The 24,498-nt window shown below is 51.9% G+C and overlaps 1 protein-coding gene across 3 annotated transcripts in view; it reads left to right on the plus strand.

Annotated features, from left to right (window-relative positions):
• The window catches only part of CMIP (c-Maf inducing protein), a 269,517-nt gene that overhangs the window by 173,191 nt on the left and 71,828 nt on the right, over window positions 1-24,498 (plus strand). For all 3 annotated transcript variants that reach the window (XM_054452582.2, XM_063654131.1, XM_054452584.2), the window contains one exon: window positions 4,469-4,519. In XM_054452582.2, the coding sequence (XP_054308557.1) occupies window positions 4,469-4,519 (51 nt within the window). The remainder of the gene's footprint in view (window positions 1-4,468; window positions 4,520-24,498) is intronic.

The raw sequence follows: 24,498 nt of genomic DNA on the forward strand, positions 1-24,498 counted from the left end.
CTCCGAGCCTCAGCTTCCTCATCTGTAAGATGGGTGCATTGAGGAGGAGAGGTGTGTGTGAGCATTTCTCGTGGTGCCTGGTACCCAGTAAGCACCCGTGGTCTGTGGTTGTTAGTGACATGCGTCATCGCACTTAGTTCGCCAGCCTGTGTCATACCTGTTTAGCTGGGATTTGCAAACTGCTGATGAACCGAAACCTGCCTTCTTCCTGGAATGCCACACCGACCTCCAAGAGTTGAGAGGATCCCAGAGAGGAACGGAAGTGGCCAGAAAGCCAAGTGTGGCTGGGGAAGGGGGTCACACCCTCCTATGGGAGGAAAGGCTTGGAAACCCAGATGGCTCTGCCTGGACGGATGGGGCTGAGAAGAGACTGATGTGTAGCAGTGTCTGTGGTCAGTGGCTCTGAAGAAATCCCTCCCATGCCTTTAGGCATCAAGTGCTGCTGTGAGAGGCAGGCAACCGAGGACCCAGCCAAGACTGGAGGCTCATGCAGCTCAGCGGGAAGTCACAGGGGGCGTGGCCAGGCCAGGCGGCTGGGGCCCAGGAGGAGAGATCTGTCAGCCATCCCTGCCAACAACTCAGCAGTGGGCTGGACCCAGTCTGACAGGGCCAGAACCACCTGGATGTGAGCTCGGGGCAGAGGAGATGCCAGCAGCACCGACAGTGTGACCAGGAGAAGCCACAGTTGTGGAAATGCTGGTTCCTTCTGTAAAAACGCCTACGGGGCAAACACATCAGAACGTCCACTTTGAAAAGGAAGAAGGGGCCAAGAGCCAGTAGGCCCTGTGGGTCCCTCAGGGCTCTCATGTGCCAGCAGCTGAAATGGGATCTGGCCATCCCAAGCAGGAAAGGAATGTACTAGAAGGATGGTGGAAGCCTGGAGAATGGCCTGCAGCTGGGGTCGGGGGCACGCAGGTGGTAGTCCCATCACCACCAGTGCAGGAAGATGCAGGGCAGGACCCAGCTCCTCCCAGGTGAATTCTCCCTGCCCCATCTCTATAGCACTTGCCCAAGATCCAGAGTCCTGGGCAAGAACCTCTGCCTGGCCAAGCCAGAGGACCGGCTCACACACTGCTGAGGAGGGCTGGAAGGCCCCCTGAGACTCACGAGCCAGGGAGGCCCCAGATGGGAAGGGCTGGGCTAGCCATTGTGGAGGACGGTCTGTGTTGGGTTTTGCCACAGAGGCTGGGGAAGGGAGTCTCCTCTGGTCACTCTCTACCACCTGTGACAGCTGGGTCACTTTCCTGTTTCTTCCTTTGTTTCTGTGTTCATTCATTCCAGTGTAACCAACCCTGGCCCAGCCAGGCACTGCTCACCTAGCTGTGGAATCAGAAATAAGACCTGCCCTCAAGGAACTCCTAGTCCATTCATTCCTTTGTTCATTCATTCAGAAAACACCTGTTGGTCTCCTGGTGCTCCAGGCCACAGGATACAGTGGTAGGTAGAGCATGTGTGGCCCCTTCCCTCTTAGGGTCAGACATAGATGCAGGGCACTTTGGCGGGGCCAGTGGACACAGAAGAGGGAGGGATGTGGGTGTCCTCCACCTCTTTCTTTTTGTCTTTGCTTGACTGTTCCGTCCAGCCGGTGGCAGCTTACAGGCACTGCCCGGGTCCACTGTGGACCCTCAGAGCCAGTGGAACAACTCACATCCGCGTTATACCAACCTGGTTGTACCTCCTGCTTTTATTACCTATTGCTGCTGTGACTGATTACCCCTAACTTTGTGGTTAAAAGAACACAGATTTAGTCTCTTATGGTTCTGGAGGTCTGAAGTCCAACACAGGTCCCATGGGGCTAAAACCAAGGCATCAGGACGATGTTCCTTCTGGAGGCTCTCGGGGAGAATTCGTTTCCAGCTTCTAAAGGCGGCCCGCATTTCTTGGCTCATGGCCACATCACTCTGACCTCTGCTTTAGTCTGACTCTGCCCTCCTGCCTCCCTCCTGTGAGGACCCTTGTGATTTCATTGGGCTACCTAGATCATCCCCATCTCAAGACCTTGAACTTGGTCACATCCAGAGTCCCTTTGCCACGCAGGATAACTTAATCACAAGGGATTTCGGGTGGAACATGTTTAGGGGGCTTTATTTTCCTTACCACCTCCTTCTCTCTCTGGCCCCCTTGGTTTGTTAGGAAGCACAGGAATGGATGTGGACCAGGCATGCCCTGGAGCCAGCTCATCCTGGCTTCCACCTGCCCACCAGAGCCGATCGTGCTCGTCTCTCCCCAGCTCTGGCCCAGGGGCACCCCCTTGAAGGTGTGGAATCAGCCAAAATGGGATTGTTCACAACACGGAAATCCGCACATGCCGGGATCAGGGCTTTTTGTTCCAGAGAGCCTGATGTTAAGCATTTATCAGCACAGACCTGGCCGTGGCTGCTGACGCTGCTGGTCCCTGTTTGTGGAGTGTTTGCACGTGCCAGGCACCGTGCTGAGGAAGCACTTTTCATGGATTAGCTCATTGTTTGGGATCTTCGCACAGCTCTCCCCGAGCAGGGTGTATTTTGTCATCCTAATGAATAGGAATTGTCACAAGACCAGTAGAGCTTGGGCAGTGCCGATGGGAGGGAGCTCAGCAACAGTCTCTCCAGGGGCCTCTTTCTCCTCTTTGGCCTCCGCAGCTCCAGGCAGGGGGCACAGGCTTGGGTCATCAAGCAACTTGCTCCAGTCACATCACTAGACACGGCAGAGCCAAGACTTGAACCTGTACCTGTAAGAGGCTCAGCCCTTGTAGGAGTTCCTGTGTCACATGGAGGGCTTGCCTCCTGCCTGCTTTGCACTTGGGCAGACTCAAGCTCCACCGGCGTCGGGGTGGCTAGTGTGGATTCGTGCAGTCCAGGGTTCAGAACCCTGAGTCCCTGAGCTCACCCACGAGAGCCTGATTCCTCACCACACTTGCTACTGGAATGGATCATTTATCCAAGGCCAGAGATTGCTCCAGACCCTGACCTGGGAGAGCAGCTGATGTTTTGTAGATGACTTGGGGAGCGGGAGGTGGTCACCTGTAGCGTGATCCGGATCTCCTCGAACAAGAGTGAAACGAAGGGGTTACATGCTTGAGTGTGTGTGTGCGCATCTGTGTGCATCGAGGCAGAAGGTGGACGTTCGTGCTTGGAGAGAGACTCCAGCCTTCGTCAGACCCCCTGAACCGTCAGAGGCAGGGTCACTTTGGAGAGAGGGTTGTGGATTCTGGTGGGGAACGCACGCTGCATTTCGGCCCAGCATGGGGTGGAGGGGTAGCCATTGGGGAACTCGGAATGGCCCGGCGTTGTGGTTTACAGCAGGGGTTGGATTACCTGGGTTCAATTCCTGGCCCCGCACCACATGTCTGTGAACACTCAGGAAAGTTTTTAACTTCCAAAGTCTCAGTTTCCTCATTTGTACCATGAGATGTTGACAGTACCGACTTCGCAGGGCTGTCTTGTAAGGACTGAATGAGCCAGTCCACACATAGGACTCAGAGCTGTGTCTGGCGCCCATGAAACACCATAGCATTACTGTTCTGTTAGCAGATCGAGAAAGGAGGTGAGAGCCGCAATGATACTCATGAGGGCTGGGAGGGCTGCCTTGGGCTGCATTTTATTGGAAAGGATTGGATGATGGCAGTGATAATGATAACAATAATAATAACAATGGCTGCATTTTTGACCACCTGCTATGTGCCAAGCCTGGTTCTAGATGCTCTACAAGAGTAATTTCTGGTCCTTAAAACATCCCTGCAAAATGAGGGTTATTGTCCCCATTTTACAGATGGGAAAATTTAGGCTGAGATCTCCAAAGACTCAGAACTAGTGTGGGGTATATCAGAGAAGGTTTTGTTTCGCCTGCTGTGATGTTTAGCCTAGGTCTGCTGGGTGCCGTTTATCGTGATCTTCTGCCATTAGCAGGAGAAGGTCGTGGTTAAATGCACAGACTTGGAAGCCAGGCTACCCTGGGTTTGAATGCACTTCATCGTGAGATCTCAGGGTCTCGATTTTTCCCTCTGTGAAATGGGCATAATGATAGGTGCCACCTCATAGGGCTGCTGTGAGGACCAAGGAGAGAGTATGTGGATAACCAAAGCCAAGTTCCTAGAACAGTCGTCAAACACAGGCCCCCAGCCGGCCCCCACCATCCTCACTCCCAGGCCTCCAACCAGTTCATCCCAGCCCCTCCCATGCCCCTAAGTCCGGCTGTGTGTGCAGTTAAAGCTCTCAAGTCAGCAGTGTCTGAAGTCACTCATATACAGCAAAGGAAGCACATGGTGCTAGTGATGTCTTGTTTTTAGGAAATCCTCCCTGGCCAGCCCTTCTGTTTTGGTTTTGCACACAACAGGCTCAGCTTAGCATATCTTTCAGCAGGCTTGTTAGGGTCACAGGGCAGACGCTGTCCACAGAGTAGGCTTGGGGGCTCACATGCTGGCCTTGAAATGCCCTGAGATGCCGCAAGCCGATGACCGGACCTTGCTGTCTTGTTCTTGTCATTACAGGCTGCCAACAGCTACCTGCGAGACCAGTGGTTCCATTCTCTGCAGTGGAAGGTAAGTACTGACTCGGTTGCTTGTTTAAAGCGACTCAGGCAGCGGCGCGATGGCTTAAAGCCAATCTGTCACCCAGAGGCATGAAAGTGGAGAACTCATGCCTTCCAGATGGCTGAGCTGAAGAACTTTGTTCCCCTATCTAAGAGCCCCTGGCCCTTCGTCCTTTGCTGTTCAATTCCTATCCCCTGCAGTGCTGAAAAGGCATTCTCGCCCTGGTGTTCTCAAACCCTATAGCTGTTTTCCTGCTTCAAAAGGATGATAGAACTGCTTGCTCTCAGAGTGAGGGCAACCCTGAGGGGAGTCCAGCCGGGGAGACTGGACTTCAGGGGCTCAAGATGCTTAGTTGAAAGTAACTTCCAAAGGCCGTGCCAAGTGTAAACTTAACAGAGATTCAAAATCCTGAGCCCTATTTCTGTAGTCTTCACTGATTTTCAGTTGTCGGATCCCATGGCCTAATTTTCTGATTTTGGCTCTACATAGGATGGTTCAGAGCTTTCTGGCACATAAAGGGAACTTCATCTTCTTGGAGACCCAGGGGCAGATCTCCTAAGAGGGGTCCCCCAGCCACCCGAGGAGTCTGAGTTGTGCCCCATGGCTCAGGCAATGGAAACCTTGACGTCAGGACCAGGGCGTGAAGCACGTACAGTCAGCTTCTCATTCCTGCCCTGCCTCCCTGTCTCTCCTTTTCTTCTGATCTTCTGGTTTAGAACAAGCTTTGACAGGCCCCTGGCCCCACAGCGGGTATGGCTGGAATGACCAGTGTGTCATAAGCTGTCATCCTTACAGTAAGCTGGGGAGCCACAGGGGATGAACGGCTGGCCCTATGCAGAGCTGGGTGCCATGTCACATGTTGGGAGGACCCAGGGAACACTCAGGATTCCTCTCACGGCTCCAGAGGGGCTCTCCCAATGGCCAGGGTTGGGGGCAGAAAGGCAACCCGAGAGAATTACTTTCCTGGTCCCGGAGAGGGCCACTCCCCTCCTTTCCTCTGTCAGCTACTGGTCCTCTTGCTTTGTGCTGTGGGGCCAAGTCTCAGAAGCTGAGCTGAGTCTCCACGTTGGGGTTACAAAGGGGAAGAGAACTAGTGTTTCCTGAGCTCCTACTGTGTGCCAGGACTAGCGTGTTTTGAGCTCCTGTGTGCCAGGAGTTCCGCTAGGCTCATCATGTCCATTTCATCCTCACCACAGCCGCATAAGGTTGATGATTATCGTTGTTGCCATTTTCCATATGGGAAAGATGAGGCTCAGACTGGAGTCCAAGCTCCCATCATTAGGAAGGGGCTGAGGCAGGGCTCATCTCAACCTTTCCAGTACCTGTATATACTGGAAATTTCTGAATGTAGTAGAGTGGGAAGGCACAGATGTCAGCCAAGCAGGTAAGGTGGTGCACACCTGCTCGTGTGATCAGCAGGTGCTACTGAGAGCTCTGTTTCCACTGGAAGAACATCTCTGATGCCTGGGTCTCTCTTTGTGCCCGGGTACGAGTGTGTCTGAAGACAGGCAGGACATTCGTCAGCACCTACTGGGGACCGTCTGGGGGTCAGATGCCAAAGCAGTTGAGAGGGAGGACTGAGCGGTGGTGGTCACGGGGGTACCACCTCTTCCCTTCCCCATGGTGTTTTACTTGTGGGGCCTCAGAAAGTGACAGCCTTGCATTTTCTCTTAGCTCAGGACAGGGCGGAATGTACATGGAGACACACTGCCTACCTGACAGGTTGGGGGAAAAATGCCTTATTTAAAAGGAGGCCAAGATGAGTATCAATGAAGGCTGTCAGGTGCGCTATTCCACAAGGCTCTGTTTTCTGCCTTTCCCTGGTCCACATTTTCAACAGTGACTTACACGTGCACCTGGAAGGCAGCATTTGTGAAATCTGTGAGTATTGCACGGCTGCAAGGGGCGACCAAGATGGTGTGCATAGAAATGGACTTCAGGAGGCTTTGGCTAGAAAGATGATTTAAAAGCTCGGGCTTGAAACATTCAAATGTCAAGGATTGGCCAGGTGTGGTGGCTCACGCCTGTAATCCCAACACTTTGGGAGGCCAAAGCAGGTGGGTAGCCTAACTCAGGAGTTCAAGACCAGCCTGGGCAACATGGCAAAATGCCATCTGTACCAAAAATACAAAAAGTTAGCCGGGCGTAGTGGTGGGCCCGTGTGGTCCCAGCTACTTGGGAGGCTGAGGTGGGAGGATCACTTGAGCCCAGGAGATGGAGGTTGCAGTGAGCCCAGATCGGTCCACTGCACTCCAGCCTGAATGATAAGAGTGAGACCCCCATGCCCCACCCCAAAAATGTTAAGGTTTGCATGTGGGATTCAGACAGTAGATTGAGCAAGTCCAGAACTGGGATCGCTGTGTTTCTGGCAGCTCTCATGAAGACCTGGATGTTTGCATTCAATTATGGTGGCATCCGGTTTATTTATGGTTGCTAAATTTAATCAGCCAGTTTAAAAAATTTTCAGAAAACCTAAATCAGGAACCTGTCAAGGAACTGGCAGATGCCTGGGTGTGTGCTGGCCCACTTGCCAGGTGATCAATGGTGGTCTTCGTTCTCAGGGTGTAAGCTTTGGCTGTGTCTACAGCATGCTTAAGACACAGTGTTTCTCCTTGGACAATTGCCCCCCAATAATTTAGGTATGCTGCCACCAGGTGGCAGTGATATTTCAGTGTTGGCAACTTGATCTCAATTCCTGTGGCTCTTTGTACCCAGTTTTGGTGATATTTGAGAAGGCATGCTCTCCTTCCTTCTAAAATGGCAAAGAAACGTAAGGTGTTTCGGAGGTACCGCCAGCTAGGCAAATGAGCTGGGAAACCTGAATCTGGATCCTGGTTCTGTGGGCAGATTCCAGAAAGTGTTCACCTAATACAGGTGCAGTTACTGAGTACCTATGAGATGCCAGGACTGGCTAGGTCATTTCTGGTTCACTGTCGTTAGGCAAGTAAAAGAACCAAGGCTCAGAGAGATCAAGTGACTTGCCTTTAGTTGCCCAGCAGATTTCAATCCAGATCTGTGGGGCTGTCCTACCTCCTCCTTGATCACACTGCGCCTTTCTCTGAGATTGGGACTCCACAGCCTTCCCAGGACATAACCCCTCTGCTTCTGCTGATACAGCCACTCTCTCGCCCCTCTTTATTTACAACCACCTATTTGAGGTTTTTCTTTTTCTTTTCCTTCTTTGTTTCTTTTCTCTTTCCTCTGTCTTTAACTGAAAAAAAAAAAAAAAAAAAAAAAATCAGTGGAACATCAAAATTGAGGACCTTTAGAAATTCCACCACCTTAGCTTGAATTTTTTAACTTTCTTTTTTTTAATTATTATACTTTAAGTTTTAGGGTACATGTGCACAACGTGCAGGTTTGTTACATATGTATATATGTGCCATGTTGGTGTGCTGCACCCGTTAACTTGTCATTTAACATTAGGTATATCTCCTAATGCTGTCTTGTTTTTGTCATTTTCTCTCCTACACCAATATACATTTGTCTCCTGTGGCTGCAGTGCACACACAGTCAGAATACATTCTTCTGTATGTAAAGAATGCCACTTCCAGCCTGGGCGAAAGTGCGAGACTCCGTCTCAAAAAAAAAAAAAAAAATGCCACGTCGTAAATACTGTGTCCCCATTGCTTAGTTTTTATCAAGTTGGGCTTGCATCTCTAGGCCATTCCCAACAGGGGCAGCATCACTCCTAATGGGACCAAAATTGGTTCCTTGAGACTTAAACAAATCTTAATGATTACAATAGTCTGGGCCCTCCAAAGCTCGACCCTATTCAATGAAATCTTATTCTTGAGTATTTCGTTCAAAGGCAGGACAGATGAGGGAGACACTAGGGTTCCTTATGGGGACAGTCATGATAACAGGGTTGACAGCCGCTGCTATAGAATCGACCTCAAATTGTTTTGTGGAAGAAGGCAAATATCCAGGTCATCTTGTTCACGCTTTTCTGTCTGGGTAACAGTGTTGTTTTTGTGGCCTCAGCTCAGAACTTTGAGCTGTTCACATGCGGTTGTAGCTCCCATGTTGGAGGAGTTTGCTCGGCAATGGACACTGCATTTTGTGAATTACTTCCTCTCACTGAATAGGTTCTGTTCTTATCAACATTTGCAGATGGGGAAACCTGAGTGTAGAGAGGATAAGTCATTCACACAAGGTTCCAAGGCCACCAAGAAGGCAAGCGGGGTTAGACCCTGAATATCCTTGGCTCTTTCTCTGAGCAGCTCTGCTCTTCCTCCCAGCCTTCCCGGCCTGGCCTCTGCCGTGTTGGTCTGGGAGATCTGAGGAGGCCTGGAGCCTGCAGGAGGAGGGCCAGGATCTCCCAGCCCATGGCTGCTTCACCTCCCAGCATTCGCTAGAGCAGAAGCTGCAGTCCTGAGGGCCCCTGGGGAGGCCAGCCCTGTTTGGTTTGGGTGGTTCAGCCCTTGAGGCTAATTCCCAGGGGTGTGGAAGCATTAAACAGTTATTCTGGGTTAATGAGGCTTCATTTCTGACTCAGATGTACCTCCTGGCTCCTGTCCTGGCCCTCAGAGGCCAAGCCTTGTGGCGACAGGCCTGTCTGCACACGAGGCTGTGAGGGGACAGGCCTGTGTGTGCGCGAGGCCATGAAGGCCCAGTCTGTGGGGCAAGGCCAAGAACGTGTTCAGGCTGTGAGGGGACCGTGTGTGTTTACAAAGCATTGAGAAGATTGGCCTGTTTCTGTCTCCAGGGTTTCGAGGTGAGAGACCCAGGTATGCACAGCTGTGAGGGACAAGTCTGTCCATGTGAACAGGCCCAGGTGACAGGTCCAGGCTACCGGGCTGTGAGGAGACACACACCAGGCTCCTAGAGGAGCCCCGAGAAGCCAGGATGCACCTGCTGTGGGAGCTGGAGCTCCTGGTGCCTCTCCACCTTCTCGCTTCCTGAGAGGGGTTCCTCAGGCCGAGGCACACAAATCCTGGAAACCAAGATGACTTTTCCCCAGGGGAAGCGAGGTCACTCAGAACAGCCCCAGGGGCCAAGCCCCAGAGCTGGGGACCAAGGAGCAGACTGTGTGTCACAAGAAGCTGGCCTGTATTCCTGTCCCAGGGCTGCCAGGGCCAGAGGAGTGCCCTTGGCTCTGGGAAAATCCCAGCCCAGCTTTGGATCCTTTCTGGCTGCCTGCCCTGGCCACGCTGCCTTCTTCTTGCTGGGCAGGTTTCCCAGCCCCCCTAGGATGGCCACAGCCCCTCAATCACCGCATCCAGGCCCAGACTTCTGTCCCTCCTCTGTGGAGAAAGGTGGAAAAGAATGTGGGGTGTGTGAGTGTGAGAGTGGGTGTGTGTGAGAATGTGGGTAAGAGTGAATGTGTGAGAGTGTGTGTGAGAGCGAGAGTGACTGAGTGTGACTGTGTTGTGTGGGGTGACTATGAGTGTGGTGAGGTGACCGTTGTGTGTGTGTGTGTGGTGTGTGTGAGGTGACTATTTATGAGTGTGTGTGGCATGTGTGTTGACTGTTTTATGAGTGTGTGTGGCATGTGTGGTGACTATTCTATGAGTGTGTGTGGCGTGTGGGGTGACTATGCATGTGTGTGTGATGTGTGGGGTGACTATGTTATGAGTGTGTGTGTGTGACGTGTGAGGTGACTGTGAGTGTGTGTGGAGTGTGGGGTGACTATCTTATGAGTGTGTTTGTGTATGTGTGGCATGTGGGGTGACTATTTTATGAATGTGTGGGGTGACTATGAGCGTGTGTGTGTGTGGCGTGTGGGGTGACTATGGGTGTGCGTGTGTGTGTGGTGTGTGGGTGACTTATGAGTGTGTGAGTGGTGTGTGGGGTGACTATGGGTGTGCGTGTGTGTGTGTGGTGTGTGGGTGACTTATGAGTGTGTGTGTGGCATATGGGGTGACTATTTGTATATGTGGCATGTGGGGTTATTTTTATGAGTGTGTGTGTTGTGGGGAGATTATTTTACGAGAGTGGGTGTGTGTGTGTGGTGTGTGGAGTGACAGAGAGAGAGTGTGTGTGTGTGTGTGTGTGTGTGGTGCATATGGGGTGACTATTTTATGAGTGTGTGTGTGTGGCCTGTGGGGTGACTATTTTATGTGTGTGTGTATGGCCTGTAGGGTGACTATTTTATGCGTGCGTGTGTGTGTGTGTGTGTGTGTGTGTCCTGTGGGGTGACTTTTATATGTGTGTGTGTCCTGTGGGGTGACTATTTTATGTGTGTGTGTGTGGCCTGTGGGGAGACTATTTTATGTGCATGTGTAGCCTGTGGGGTGACTATTTTATGTGCGTGTGTAGCCTGTGGGGTGACTATTTTATGTGTGTGTTTGTGTATGTGTGGTGTGGGGGTGACTGTGAGAGTGTGTGTGGTGTGTGTGTGGCATATGGGGCGACTATTTTATGACTGTGTGTGTGTGTGGCCTGTAGGGTGACTGTTTTATGAGTGTGTGTGCATGGCATGTGGGGTGACTGTTTTATGTGTATGTGAGTGTGTGTGTGGCCTGTGGGGAGACTATGAGTATGCTGGTTTGGAGTGTGTTTATTTGGGCCTCAGTTTTCTCCTCTGTGGAATGGGGATGATCATGGCGTCTCGTCACTGGGCCGTGTGAGGATCGAAGGCTCTGTTGTTTGTGCAGCAGGCAGAAGGGATCCTGGTAGGAGCCCATGCGTGGGAGCCTTTCATGCGCCATCATCAGTGTGTCTCCAAGTGGGTCCGACATGGTGGGGGCAGCTGGCTCGGCCTCTCTCCCTGGCAGCCCCTTCCAGCCTCCACAGGTTGTCCCGGCTGACTCGTGGCCTGTGGAGGGCTAGGGTGGGTGGGAAGCCCACCCTCGGGACTGTCTCTGCCCGGCCCTGGCCACGGAGTGTCCCCTGTCTCCAGCACTATGTGCCCCTGTGCTCCTTTGAGCCCACAAACAGTTCTGTGGGGTCCACATCCCTCCCCCATCTCATAGCAGAGGGGACTGAGAGTCCAAGGGGATAAAGGATGAGGATAAAGGATAGTGCCAAAGCCAGATGCCTCCCAGCGAGGGTCACGATCTCGCTTCCACCTCATGAGTGGCTGCGGCGCCTCGGGAATGAGTCTGTTCCATGTTCTGTGTTGGGAGCTGGCGCTGGGGGACCACCACCCTCAAAGTCCCCAGCACCAAGGCAAAGTACCTGGGGCTCCGAGACAGGAAGCCCACCTGGCCAGAAGCCGAGGGCAGGGCCTGGGTCGTCTCCTCCCCACTGGCTGCACCCTCAGGAGGGCAGGATCCATCACCCTCATCCCCATGTAGGGGAAAGGCCCAGGGGACCAGGTCAGAATGACACAGGGCCCTTGAGCTGATGCCTCCCCTGGCCCCTCACTGAGGGCCATGCTAGAAGGGGGGGATCCCTACAAAAGGGGAAAGCCTGAGGCTCCGGACCAGGCCTCCAGTGGAGGCTGTCACCCCGGGCTCTGACCTTCCTCCCGGAGCCCACCTCCCCTGGGTCACCTCCTGGTCATGGGAGCCTCCCTGGGGAAGAGCCACTCCTAGTGTCCTAGAGATGTGGCCCCAGGCGCTCTCTCCACCAGGCTGCAGATCCCTTCCCAAGCTTACATCCCCAAAGTCTTCATCCAGCCGAAGCCGAGCCCCCAGTTGCACCCCAAGGCCTCAGCACAAGGCTGCAGCTGGTCCTCGAGCCATGATGGACACTTACTCCTGTGCTGTGCATGTGCCAGTGCCTCACTTACTCACCTTGGCGAATCCTCACAGTCCTGAGGAGGTGTCTGTTCCTCCTGTTCTCCCATTTTACAGATGTGGAAACTGAGGCTGAGGTTAAATCACTCACTCAAGGTCACACAGCTATTCAATGGCTTAGCTGGGATTTGAACAGAAGTCTGAGTGAGTCCAGAACCTGAGACTTTAGCCACCGGGAGTGTGGCTCCCAACTGTACATGCACGCATGTACACAGACACACGCCACTCAGACACTTCTCACACCTGATGTGCACTTGGGAGCAGCGCCCCGGCTCCCACCTGTTCTCGTGGCGCATCTGGGTAGAGCCTGGGTGTTTCTGTTGCCTGAGGCTTCCGTGAGAGCTTTGCATTTTCCCCTAAGTCTCCCATCACCATTAGGGTTATGTGAATTGGCTGGGCGTGGTGGCTCACACCTGTAATCCCAGCACTTTCGGAGGCTGAGGCGGGCGGATCACTTGATGTCAGGAGTTCAAGACCAGCCTGGCCAACATGGGGAAACCCTGTCTCTACTAAAAATACAAAAACTAGCTGGGCATGGTGGCTCAGGCCTGTGGTCCCAGCTACTCAGGAGGCTGAAGCATGAGAATCGCTTGAACCCGGGAGGCGGAGGTTGCAGTGAGCCGAGATGGTGCCATTATACTCCAGCCTGGGTGACAGGGTGAAACTGTGCTTAAAAAAAAAAAAAAAAGATAATGTGAATCGACCTCTGACTAGGCAGGCCCCTGTTTCTCACGCAGAAGGGCTGATTGCCTCATCCTGTCTTGCACGTCATCAGCACAACCGCTGTCAGACCACCTCTCCCAGGCCCGGTGTCACACTCAGGCCTGACCTGCTTCCACATCTTCCCCAAACACACTGGCCGCTGTGTCCCCTGCCTTTAAACTTGAGGTTTGGAAGCCCAGATCTGGCCTTGCACCTGACTCCTTCACTCTATACCATGACTCTCCAAGGTGGCTCCTGGCTGGGCCTGTCCCCTCTAGCCCAGCTCATCCCTTGGTCTTGAGGGAAGACGTTGCCCTTGAACCCCACCCCACCTCCGTGTTGCCCGTCTAACGCCGTCTTGGCCACCTTCCTCCCTCTCTGTCTCCTTTTCGACCTTTTTATGATCACATCAAGGTCAGCGCCCCCCGCTCCTGCCAGTTCTGACCTTGCAGTTCTCCTCCGAGGCTGCATCCATCTTCACGCAGCCATTTTGGCAGCTGTGGCCAGGCACATGGATAGTCCTGTGAGCCTCGCCAAGGCATGGCAGCTCAGACATCCCAGTGCCGTGCCACAGCTCCCAAGGGAGGCTTCCTAATGGCTGCATAATCGTCCGCGAAGAGGCTGGTGCCTTTTACCAAAGACCTCTGCTGTGGTTGCCATTCGGGTCGTTCCCAGCTTTCCTCAATTATAGATAATGCAGCCATGACCATCGCGTATCTCAGCTTTCACTTTATTTGAATTACTTGTTTAGGGCAGATTTCTAGAAGTGGTTACTGGGCCAGAGAGGAGGGGTATTTTTAGGTGGCTCTCACCACCTATTACCTATTTGTTCCCAAAATAATACTTTCTGCAATGCTTCAGGGCCAGACTGCCCAGGTTCCAACCCTGATCCACTTCCTACTGGCTGTGTGACCCTGGACTAGTTACTTTCATCTCTGGGCCTCTTGAGTCAAATGAAACCAAGCTCACTAGTTTCTTATGGGGATTAAATGGGTTAATAGCTGTTCAGTATTTAGAATAGCACCCACCATGTGGTACCCACTCAGAACATTCATTCTTCTTCTCTGATGAACAAGGACACAGAGGAAAACAGGCTCTTGGTGTCAGAGGGTGCTAGGAGACGGGGCTGCAGAAGACGGAGGCACATGTGTGGCACGCAGGCCACTGACTCATGAGCCCAGGGTGGGCATCACCCATCAGCCACCGCATGCTTTGCCCTGAGGCAGAGCTCTTCTCGACACATTCCTTGCCTGGCCACCCAGTTGACAGAGGCGGTGAAAGTGTCCCCCGTCCTGCGTGAGTGACCGCCCAGGCCTGTGGGGCGAGTGCTCCTGGAGGCCGGGTCAGTGCCACTGGCTTTGGCTGTGCCTCCGTGGGGCCTTCTCACAGAAGCTTCTGTGGAGCTTCCAGGCAGGCACCGTGGGTCCATTCTTGGAGGGTCCTACCCTCCGAGAAGGAAGGCAGAACAGTGTGGGGGGGGCAAGGATGGGTGGGAGTCGGCCTTGATCCTCTTCCAGGCCCAGCCACCTGCCTGCCTCATCCAGGTTGAAAAGGCAAGAGTTCTATCCAGATTAATTTCTGGCACTCAGTCAAAGAGGGCTTTGTGACCTCTTAAGAGGGGATCAAAGGGATTCAGTGGAGAACTGTGAAAGGAGGGGCTTTCCCCAGAGGCAGGGGGCCCAGCCCAGTCCAAGACTGCAGGAGGGGCCCTCAGTAGGAGGTGCAGCTGGTGACCAAGCAAAGGCCCTCAAGGCCCCTACAGAGATGAGTCCAGCCTGGCAGCCTCTTTGTGCACGTGTTCAATCCAAATGGGAAACCTTTTGGGGCCAGGCTGCCAGTCCCCTGCGAGGGCCACAGTCTCCAGTGTCTCCCAGCCACAGCCCAAGCCCCACAGTGGGTCATCAGGGACCCAATAACTAGTAACCAGGGCTGCTTCAGGGATTGAAACTAACAAGTGGCAGAGGACCGGGAGCCTTGGGAAAGAGAGCTCATGTCTCGCAGGCTTTCATTACAGTAGAGGGAGAGAAAAACAATTACTAGGCACCTACTAGGGTCGGGAGCTCTGCTGGGGACTTCTCAAAATTTGGTTAGGCCTGTCTTGAAGGAGGAGCTGAGGAAGCAGAGAGGCATGTCCAGGATCACACAGCTGGAGACAGGCAGGGCTGGGAATTGAACCCAGGGGACCGGAGGAGGATGGGCCTTTCGGCCTCTTCCATTGGAGCCCACAGAGCCGCCACTTTGCCCAGCTGGAGCTATCTTTGGAAGAGACACAGGACGTTTTCGAAATAAACTTCTCATTGAAGGATAAAATACATCTAGAAAAGGGTGCAAATCAAAAAGAGTTAACATTCACCTGGGCCCCTCCTCCCCACCATGGGCAGCCACTGCTATCCTGACTTCTAGCAGCATAGGTGAGCTTTGCATATACTTGAACTTTATCTAAATGGACTCAGACACTCTGAACTCTTTTGGGACTGGCTTCTTATGATTTATCTGTGTTGTGTGTAGCAGCAGTTTGTCCATTCACTTTGCTGGGTGGTGTTCTGTTGTATGGTTAGACTCTATTAACTTGTTCATTCTATGGATAGGTCTTTCCAGTTTGGGGCTGTTACAAATAGACCATTGTAAACACTCTAGTGTACGTCTTTTGGTGAACGTGTGTCCACAGTCCTGTTGACTATATGCTTGGGAGCTGAATTGTCATTCGTTGATGCTGCCCTGCAGTTTTGCAAAGTGGTTGCACCAGTGTATACTTGCACCAGCAGTGTGCAAGAGCCCTAAGACACAGGGCATTTAAAAACTGGCACTTAAGAAGCTTTTTAAAATACCGAAAAGGACAAAGAGAACTAAGAAAATTCCCACTATCCCTAAATCTCTCTTAACTTCTTTTAAATTTTAAAAAAATCAAGCTATTATCTACATGTGACAAAATGTGCATGCCCTAACTGTTGAGTGTGAGGGAGTTCTGACTGCTGTACTCACCTGAGTAACCACCACCTGTATCTCCATCACCCAGAAAATCTCCTCGCGCCCCTTTCCAGCCAGCTTCTTGTCCTGCCAGATATCCCCGAGAACATTTAGCAAAAATAAAATGCACGTACATAGGTGGTAGTCCTAAAAAGTATAGAAAGGTATAAAATGAAAAGTTGGCCTCCACTCCTTCAAGTCCATTTTCCCCTAGGCAGTCACTGTTAGCAGCTGCACGGGGCTTCTCAGAAAGTGCTTATGAGTATTCCTTTGTAAACACCACACAGATTTTATCATCCACGCTATTCACTTCATGCTCCTTAATATATGTCGCAGCAATGTCTCTGCAGTAGCACACAAATCCACACCATTTTCTTTTCTAGTTTCATAGTCTTCCCTTCAGGCAGAGTTTAAGGTGGATGGAACTTTAGATCCTTTAGGAAAATGCTGTCATCCACATAGGGAGACTGAGTTTCTGACGGCAAGGAGAGATTTATTGAGCATCTACTATCCACAGGCCAGAGGCAGTACAAGGTGTTTTGCTGCCCAGGCCTCTCTGCCCCCCAACCCAAAAGCCTGTAAGCAAACTCCAGGGACCAGGGTGGAGTGAGCTGCCCCTGGCTACAGAGCTGGGAGGTGGAGATCCTAGGTTTGCACCATGTGCCTGGGTCACCGAGCCTTCCCTTGCATTCTCCTGTCCCTGGCCAGGGCTTCCTCAGCTCTACATAAGGGCCAGCCTTGGGCTTTAGGACATTCAAGACACCCCCACCCCCACCTTCTGGGTAAAGGTCTTTCCTGAGCCTCAGAAATGACGCATTACAGTGGCTTCCCAAACTGCCAAGGAAGAAGTGGCGTTTGTGGGTTGTCATCGTTTCTTTGGGCAAGGAAGCGGGGACCCGAGCGTTTGTGTGTCATCCAGCGCAGGCTTTGATGAGGCTGATGAGTCATCGAGCCATACAAGGAAGTTTTTCATGTAAACGGTTTGTGGGTGAACTTGTTTTTTGCCCTTTAAGGCAGAATTTTGTTTTTCTTTTTCTCGCCCTTTAAAGACAAGTTTTTAAAACGTAAAGGAGAGGCAGCGTCTTGATGAGCAAGATCTTTTGTTCTGCAGGCGTCTGAAGTGGGTCTCTTTCACAGCCAGTGGTGGGCAGTGGAGGCCCCTGAGCTGGGCTGCTGATCTGCACTTGGGGCACACCGTGGCCAGGTGTCCAGCCTGGAAGAGGGAAGTAGCCTGCCGTTCTTTTGTTGGCCTCTAGGGCTCCCACCTGCTGGCCTGTTGGCTCGGAGATGAGGCCAAACAGAGACTTTAAAAAGAGCAGTGCTTGTCCCCACAGAGGAATTAGGCCCTTGCTTCACCGAGGGATGATCAGAAAATACCCAGCGGGACAGCCGGCTAACTCTGGAAGGGAATGTGTTTGGGAGAGAGGATAATTGACTGGGAGATGATGCCAGAACGACTAGGGCCCTGGGGGCTGTTGCCCACATTCTGCTCCCTGGAGCACCCTGGTGCACTCTCAGAACCAACAGACTATTTTGCAGAAAGCCTTGAGAGGGACAGAGACCCCCTTTCAGAGAAACTGAGGCCACTCCTAATGGAGCTTGCTGGCACGTGGCGGCAGAAGGCCAGGGTGGTTTGTTTCCAGCGGGGGCTGGCACATCCTTGGACCATTCCCTTTGGAAAACTGGGCTGAACCTGACCTCTGTCCATGAGTACAAGGACCTTAGAAAGCACACCCCAGAGGTCAGGGGGCAGCCTGACACCGGCTGGGGGCAGGAACAGACTCAGGCAGACCATTCGTCATGTCTATTGACTTTTGAGACTTTTGTTAAAGTCTGCAACCAATCTTCCATGCAAGAGGGTCCTTATCATCCCAGGCCTCCTGGCCACTGCAGACCCAGGGATTTTGAACCAGTAGCTCAGTGGTTTTCAGAGTGAAGTCCCAAGACCAGCAGTATCTGCATCACCTGGGAACTCTCTAGAAATGCCAGTCTTCAGTTTCACAAACTCTGAGGTGGCAGGATGAGAGCGGCAAACTATTTTAACACACCCTCCGGGTGACTGTGATGCACTCCAGCGTTTGCAAATCACTGCAGTAGGGTGAAGAAAGGGGAAGGAAGAATAAACATCTGTTGGGTGCCTACTGTTTTCCATCTACTTTATCTTCATTATTTTCTTTAGGCTGCACAGTGTCCCTGGCTTTTATATCTCCATTGTATGAGATATAAAACATGAGAGTCTGACTCTCAGATTAACCTTCTCATGCATCCAAGCCGGAATTCAAACCTGGAGTCTGCAGCCTCCTTCTGTAACCATTTCACCTTCCTACTGGGTTTCTCACAGCCTGAGATCAAGCATGGATGACTAAACGTGTCCATAGCTTTCGGGTTACTCTGCCAGAATCCCCTCCGTTTGTGCAGGTCACTTAGAATTCACTGTGGTGAACACCACTGAACTCACTCCTAGGACGCTGGGCTTCTCTGGGTGAGTAGAGTCCTCTGTGTGAGTGTCTGAGGAGACGCCTCCCAAGGGAAGGCAGGAGTGCGCCTTCTCCTATATTCAAGCATGACAGCATTACCTGGCTTGAAACTCACATTAGAGACTTACTGAACATTAATTTATTAAAGAACAGGATCCTTCCCCAGGATCCTCATAAATTAAGGCCCTTTGTAGTAGGCACCGGTGACTCCCACCCAGAGGATGCAGCCGGGAAGGATGGAGGCTTCCAAACAAAGCCATGAACAGATCAGATGTCCTTTGAAGTGCTGCAAGCACTAGATAAAGTTCTTAGTAAAATAAACAACAGAGGCCCTTGTTGAGATGCTACCGTCTTGAGGCCTGGCAAGGGAAATCCTTATTTGGGATAGAGAGAGTTCCCTTTATCAGGCCCAAAGGAAACAGAGCCTGTGGTGTCCCTCACTGTATTTCAAAAGGGCTAGGAAACTCGCCTGGGGCTGCCCGCCTCCCACACCACAGAGGAAGAGCATGCTCTGGTACAGTATTTGCATTTTTTATTTATTTGGTGGGTTGCAATTAATCAGGGTTGTTTCCTGAAATGCCCTCAAAATGCCACCTTATATTAATGATTAATAAGAGGCGTTCCCCACCCCCACCCTGTCGTCTTTAATGTTGGGTGCGAATTGCTCTTTCACTCTGGGTGGTCTTGGTCAAGAGGGGAGGGCCAATTACTGAGGTTCAGATGGCCAAGCTGGTGGCCCTGTCAGAAAGACCCTCAGGAGGGCTGGCACACAGGGCAGAGTCAGGGGGAAGGATTTGGTTGGCTTCATTTAAATTTTTTAAAGGTATATCCTACCTCTGCTTAATGACCCTTGAAGTGGCTTAGAAAAGCACACAGACTGGAAAAATCGATACGAAGTGATCTGGAGTAACACCCACCAGGTGTTAGGAGGGAAAAGCCAGATGCAGACATAAGTATTACCCAATGCCATTTGTGTAAAATGAAATGAGGACCCCACAAAACCTGTCTCTATTGTGTTGGTGCAAAAGTAATTGCAGTTTTTGCCGTTGAAAGTCTGCTGCCAGACAAATATATATTTGTATTTGATTATACGTGACCACGAAGAGATGAAATGATAGACGTCAAGGGTCTGCAAACGATCTGGCCCAGCACCTGTTTTTATAAATAAGGAGTTTTCAGGGTGGCGGGGACAGCTCTGCCCATTTAGGGGAGGGGGACACAGCTGTGCCCATTCCTGCTATGGCATTAGGCTGGCGGCAACAGAGGTGGCATGACCCGCAGAGCCTAGACTATTATTATTTGGCTCTTAAGAAAATGGTTTGTGGACCCCGATATATAACATGGTCTCAAATTTTCGGGGCTTACACGGTGAGCATGGAGTTAGCACGGATTCAGGGGGTGGCGGGAGGGAGGGCAGAGGTAAGGTTAAAAATAAGAAAGCCAGCATGTATGATGCAGCTGAAACTTATGTGCAGTTTTACATTGGGCTGGGGGTGTGTGTGTGTGTGTGAGAGTGTGTGTGTAACTGGGTTGTGGGTGTGTGTGCGCACACACGCGTGCACCATGATACAGGTGTGCAGGCCATGAGCTCTCCATGCTGGAGTTCTTGTCCTCTGTATGATTCTGAATTTTTCAAAGAACATGCACTTGAAAAATTGGATTATCCATCTACTAGACCACTGAAAAGTCAAAAGTAGTAAGATCTTAGATGCCTTCCAGTTCTCTTTAAGAATATGGGAATCTGGCCCGGCATGGTGGCTCGTGCCTGTAATCCCAGCACTTTGGGAGGCTGAGGCGGGTAGCTCAGCTGAGGTCAGGAGTTCAAGACCAGCCTGGTCAACGTGGTGAAGCCCCATGTCTACTAATAATACAAATTAGCTGGGCGTGGTGGCAGGCGCCTGTAATCCCAGCTACTAGGGAGGCTAAGGCATGAGAATCGCTTGAACCCAGGGGGCAGAGGTTGCAGTGAGCCAAGATTGCACCACTGCATTCCAGCCTGGGTGACAGAGTGACACTTTGTCTCAAAAAAAAAAAAAAAAAAAAAATAGTATGGGATTCTCACTATTTTAAGAATTCTGGGGAAAGATACAATACCGCCATCATGATCCCAATTTCTGAAATCTTTGGAGAGTTTTTTCCTTTATTTCTCTTTAATTAAATGCACAATGCATGAACGGCTTCCTGCAATAATTTGAAACATTGCAGATAAAGCTGAGCCCTACCCGTTGGTCCTCCCCTGAGCCACTTCCGTCTCCAAAGAAGACAGCTGTCACCAGCCGGACTTGGTCCCCACCCCCCGCCCCCTGAAGCCCCGTGAATTAGATCATATGTATGTGCATGTCAGCATAGATTTATGCGTGTATTTGCTTCTGTACTTAACAGCGTGTTGTGCAGATGGAATCCATGGCAGATCTTGTAACCCTCCTTCCTTCTTTTTAACTGCTGTTTGCTGTTGCACTGTGGGGGCCACAGTGTAAGTACTTATCTGTTGATTGACATTTAGGGGGTTTCTGGTCACCTTTTTTATTTTTTTTGAGACAGAGTTTCGCTCTTGTTGCCCATGCTGGAGTTCAATGGCACAATCTTGGCTCACTGCAACCTCTGCCTCCTGGGTTCAAGCAATTCTCCTGCCTCAGCCTCCCAAGTAGCTGGGATTACAGGTGCGTGCCAGCATGCCCAGCGAATTTTTTTGTATTTTTAGTAGAGACGGGGTTTCATCATGTTGGCCAGGCTAGTCTTGAACTGCTGACCTCAGGTGAGCCACAGTGCCCAGCTAGTCACCTTTATTTTTTCTAAGACATTAACTGTCTTTAGTCAGTGTCCTACTGAACTCAGTAAGTGTCATTTATCAAGCCTGAAATGTGACATTTAATTCTCCCAATAGCTCCAGGATGCAAATGCTACTATTATCCCCATTTTAGAGATGAGGAAACTAAGGTTCAGAGAGGTGATGTAGTTTGCCTAAGGCTGCACAGCTCATAAGGAGCAGAAAAGAAATTCAAGTGTAGATCTGCCCGACTCTCCGTTTGTGATGATGCACACATCTGCGAGCAAAAACACGGCTTGCTTGAGCCTGTGAGCTCCCAGGAGTGTGCAGGCCGGTGGGGGAGGCAGCTGGCCCATAGGTCGTAGAGTGAGCAAAGAGGGATGAGGGTAGTAAGTGTTGGCATGCTGAGCATGGGGCTGGGACCTGCCTGCCTCCCTGGGGCAACAGAAATTCATTTCTCATGGTTCTGGAGGCCCGGAAGTCCACCATCAGGGTAGATTGGTGAGGGCTCGCTCCCTGCGTCACAGAGGGTGCCTTCTCGCTGTGTCTCACATGGGAAGGGGTGAGGGAGCTCCCCCAGGCCTCTTTTCTAAGGGCACGGATCCCATTGGTGAGGGCTGCACCCTCATGACCTAATCACCTCCACGAGGCCCCACCTCCTAACACCCCCACACTGGGGATTAGGTTTCAACAATGAATTTTTTGAAGATTTAAACATTCAGACCTTAGCACTTGGCTTGTGCCCCCCTCACTCTGGTGTCTGCCTCCATGGTCACATGGCCTGCGCCTCCTCTGTCTCTCGTTTGTATCCTTCCTGGGGATACTCGTCACTGGATTCAGGACCCACCAGATAATCCAGCGTGATCTCCCCATCTCAAGATCCCAATCATGGGATGTTGCATTAACAGATGGCAGGGGTTTGATGTGGACATACCTTCTTTGGGGCCACCAGTCACCTCATGACCCAGGCAGGAGTTTCCCCTCTCTTAGTGAACCTGTCTCCGGGCACAGCCCTCCCCCAAGAGCATCTTGACACAGGAACGAGTAGAAGAAAATCCCACAGCTGTTGGCCCACCCCCACCCGCACGGGACTCTCCGAGGGGACGGTGCCTGGGATTTGATTAAGGAACTCTGAGAAACTGGCCGTATCGTTATCAAGGCCAGAGCATAACACGCCCGAGGCGACGCTCCTTATTGTCCCTTCTGTCACCTCTCATCCCTCCCCTTGTCCTTCTCCTCTCCGTCTCCCTTCTCCTTGGAGAAGACCCCCGCGGCTTCTGCCTGCACCCGAGAATGTTTTCCCCTCTTTCCCTCTTTCTATAGCCTGTTCAAAATCTTAACTTAAAAACCGCTGAACTGGGTGTTCCTGCCCCAGTTCAGCCTCCTGTGGGAATGAGGGAGGTGCCTCCTGTCCGCACAGCGTCTGGTCAGCCTCAGAGCAGGGAACCTAGGAGGACAGGAGGAGTGGGCAGGCTGTGTTGAGTTTTAGAATTCTGAAAGAGGGGCGCCTGTTCTAGTCCATGAGGAAATGCACTTCTCCAGGCCCACCCCACACCCGGCCCACCCTTGCAGGCTGTTTTTCCACTGCACTCAGTTTTCCTGGAGAAACAGCCCCCGCCGGGGTTAGGGCCACGTGAAGACCAGAGAGCCTTTCCAGAATGCCGAGGGCTAGTCCAGGATTGTTCTTGTGTGTGTGGCTCAGTCCCTTCAAGGACCGGGGCTCAGGACCAGGGGGTGACCCTGAGCCAGAGTCCTGGTTCCTATAGGGCCGGCTGTGACCTGGAGTGGGTTACCTTTTCCTCTGTGTGTTGTGGTCTTCAAGTCTGTAGAATGGGGGTCTCACCTGTTAACCCCGGCTGCGCCACATTCAGATCACCTGGAAATCTTAAATATTCTCTTATTTAGTGCGGTGAAATATGCATGAGGCATCATTTGAACCGTGTTTAGGTGGCAGTTCAGTGGTTCATTCACATTGCCGTGCTGCCGTCACCACCATCCGTCTCCAGAACTTTCTCCTCTTCCCAAATGGAAACTCTGTCCCCATTACCCCCTCCCCCAGCCCCTGACATCCACCATTCTGCTTTCTGTCTCTAAGAATTTGTCTACTCTAGGGACCTCATATGCATGGAATCACACAAGATTTGGCCTTTTGTGGCTGCCTTATCTCAGCCTAAGGTCCCCAAGGTTCATTCATAGTGTGGCCTGCGTCAGGATTTCCTTCCTTTTTAAGGCAGAATAATGCTGCAGTGAATGGGTAGACCACACCTTATGTTTCTCTTATCCGTTGGTGGACCTGGGTTGCTTCTGCCTTTTGGCTGTTACGAATGACGCTGCTGTGAACATGGGTGTGCAAATACACTTTTAAATATACCGGCGCTCAAAAAAGTCCTGATGCGTAGGTTCTGCCCGCCCCCAACACCAGTCTGATGGGATTGGCCTGGGGTTGGACTCCGTTATTGGAATTCTAAGCCCCTCGGGTGGTTTTAATGTGCAGCCAGGGTCAAGAACCCTGCCTGATAGAGTCATTTGGGGCACACATCAGCACGGGGCCCAGTACATAGGAAGCCCTGGGCTGTTGGCTGGCATGATGGTGGCTGCTGTTGTCGGCTGATGTGCAGCTTTGTGTGAGAGGACAGCTTGAGGCCGGAATCCTCCCCTATGGCTCCTCTTTGCCAGGGACCCTGTGCAAGCCCCATGCTGACGTCCCTGCCCGAATTCTCCTGGAAGTTCCTCCCATAGCCTCCTGGGTCCCCAGGTGGCTCCCTCTGACCTCACTGATGATGCAGGTGCCCAGGTGTGCCGTTTCTGACGCAGGGCAGGGCCAGGGCTTATGCAATCGGGTAATGGGCTGGAGGCAGGCCTTAGGGTGAAAGTCAGCATTTCTGTCCCCTGATGCAGCAAGAACAGGATAGGACATCAGCCCCCCCTCCCCCGCAATTCCCAGGGAAAGAAAACCCAACCAATTCCAAACCCAGCTCCCACCTTCTCAACCACAGCTGCAGAGGGCCCTGCTGCCCTCTGTGAAATGACGGGGCTGTACGGCTCAGCTCAAGTCACCACGGTAAGACGACAGAGTGACTGGGACCAGGCATCCTGGTGTCAGTCCTTGCTTGCTCCTTACAGCTGTCTGGGCTTCCAACAGCTACTATGACAAATTTCCGTAAACTGTGTTGCTTAAAACAACAGAAATTTGTTCTCACACAATTCTGGGGCCAGATGTCCAAAATCAAGGTGTCAGCAGGGCCACATTGCTTCTGAGACTCTAGGGGAGGGTCTTTTCTTTGCCTCGCCCAGCTTCTCATGGTGTCCGGCAATCCTTGATGCGCCTTGGTATCCAGGCTCTGCCTCCATGCATGGAGGTCTCTCTGGAGCGTGTGTGTGTGTGTGTGT

This window comes from Pongo pygmaeus, chromosome 18, assembly GCF_028885625.2.
Source record: "Pongo pygmaeus isolate AG05252 chromosome 18, NHGRI_mPonPyg2-v2.0_pri, whole genome shotgun sequence".
Lineage (NCBI taxonomy): Eukaryota > Metazoa > Chordata > Mammalia > Primates > Hominidae > Pongo > Pongo pygmaeus.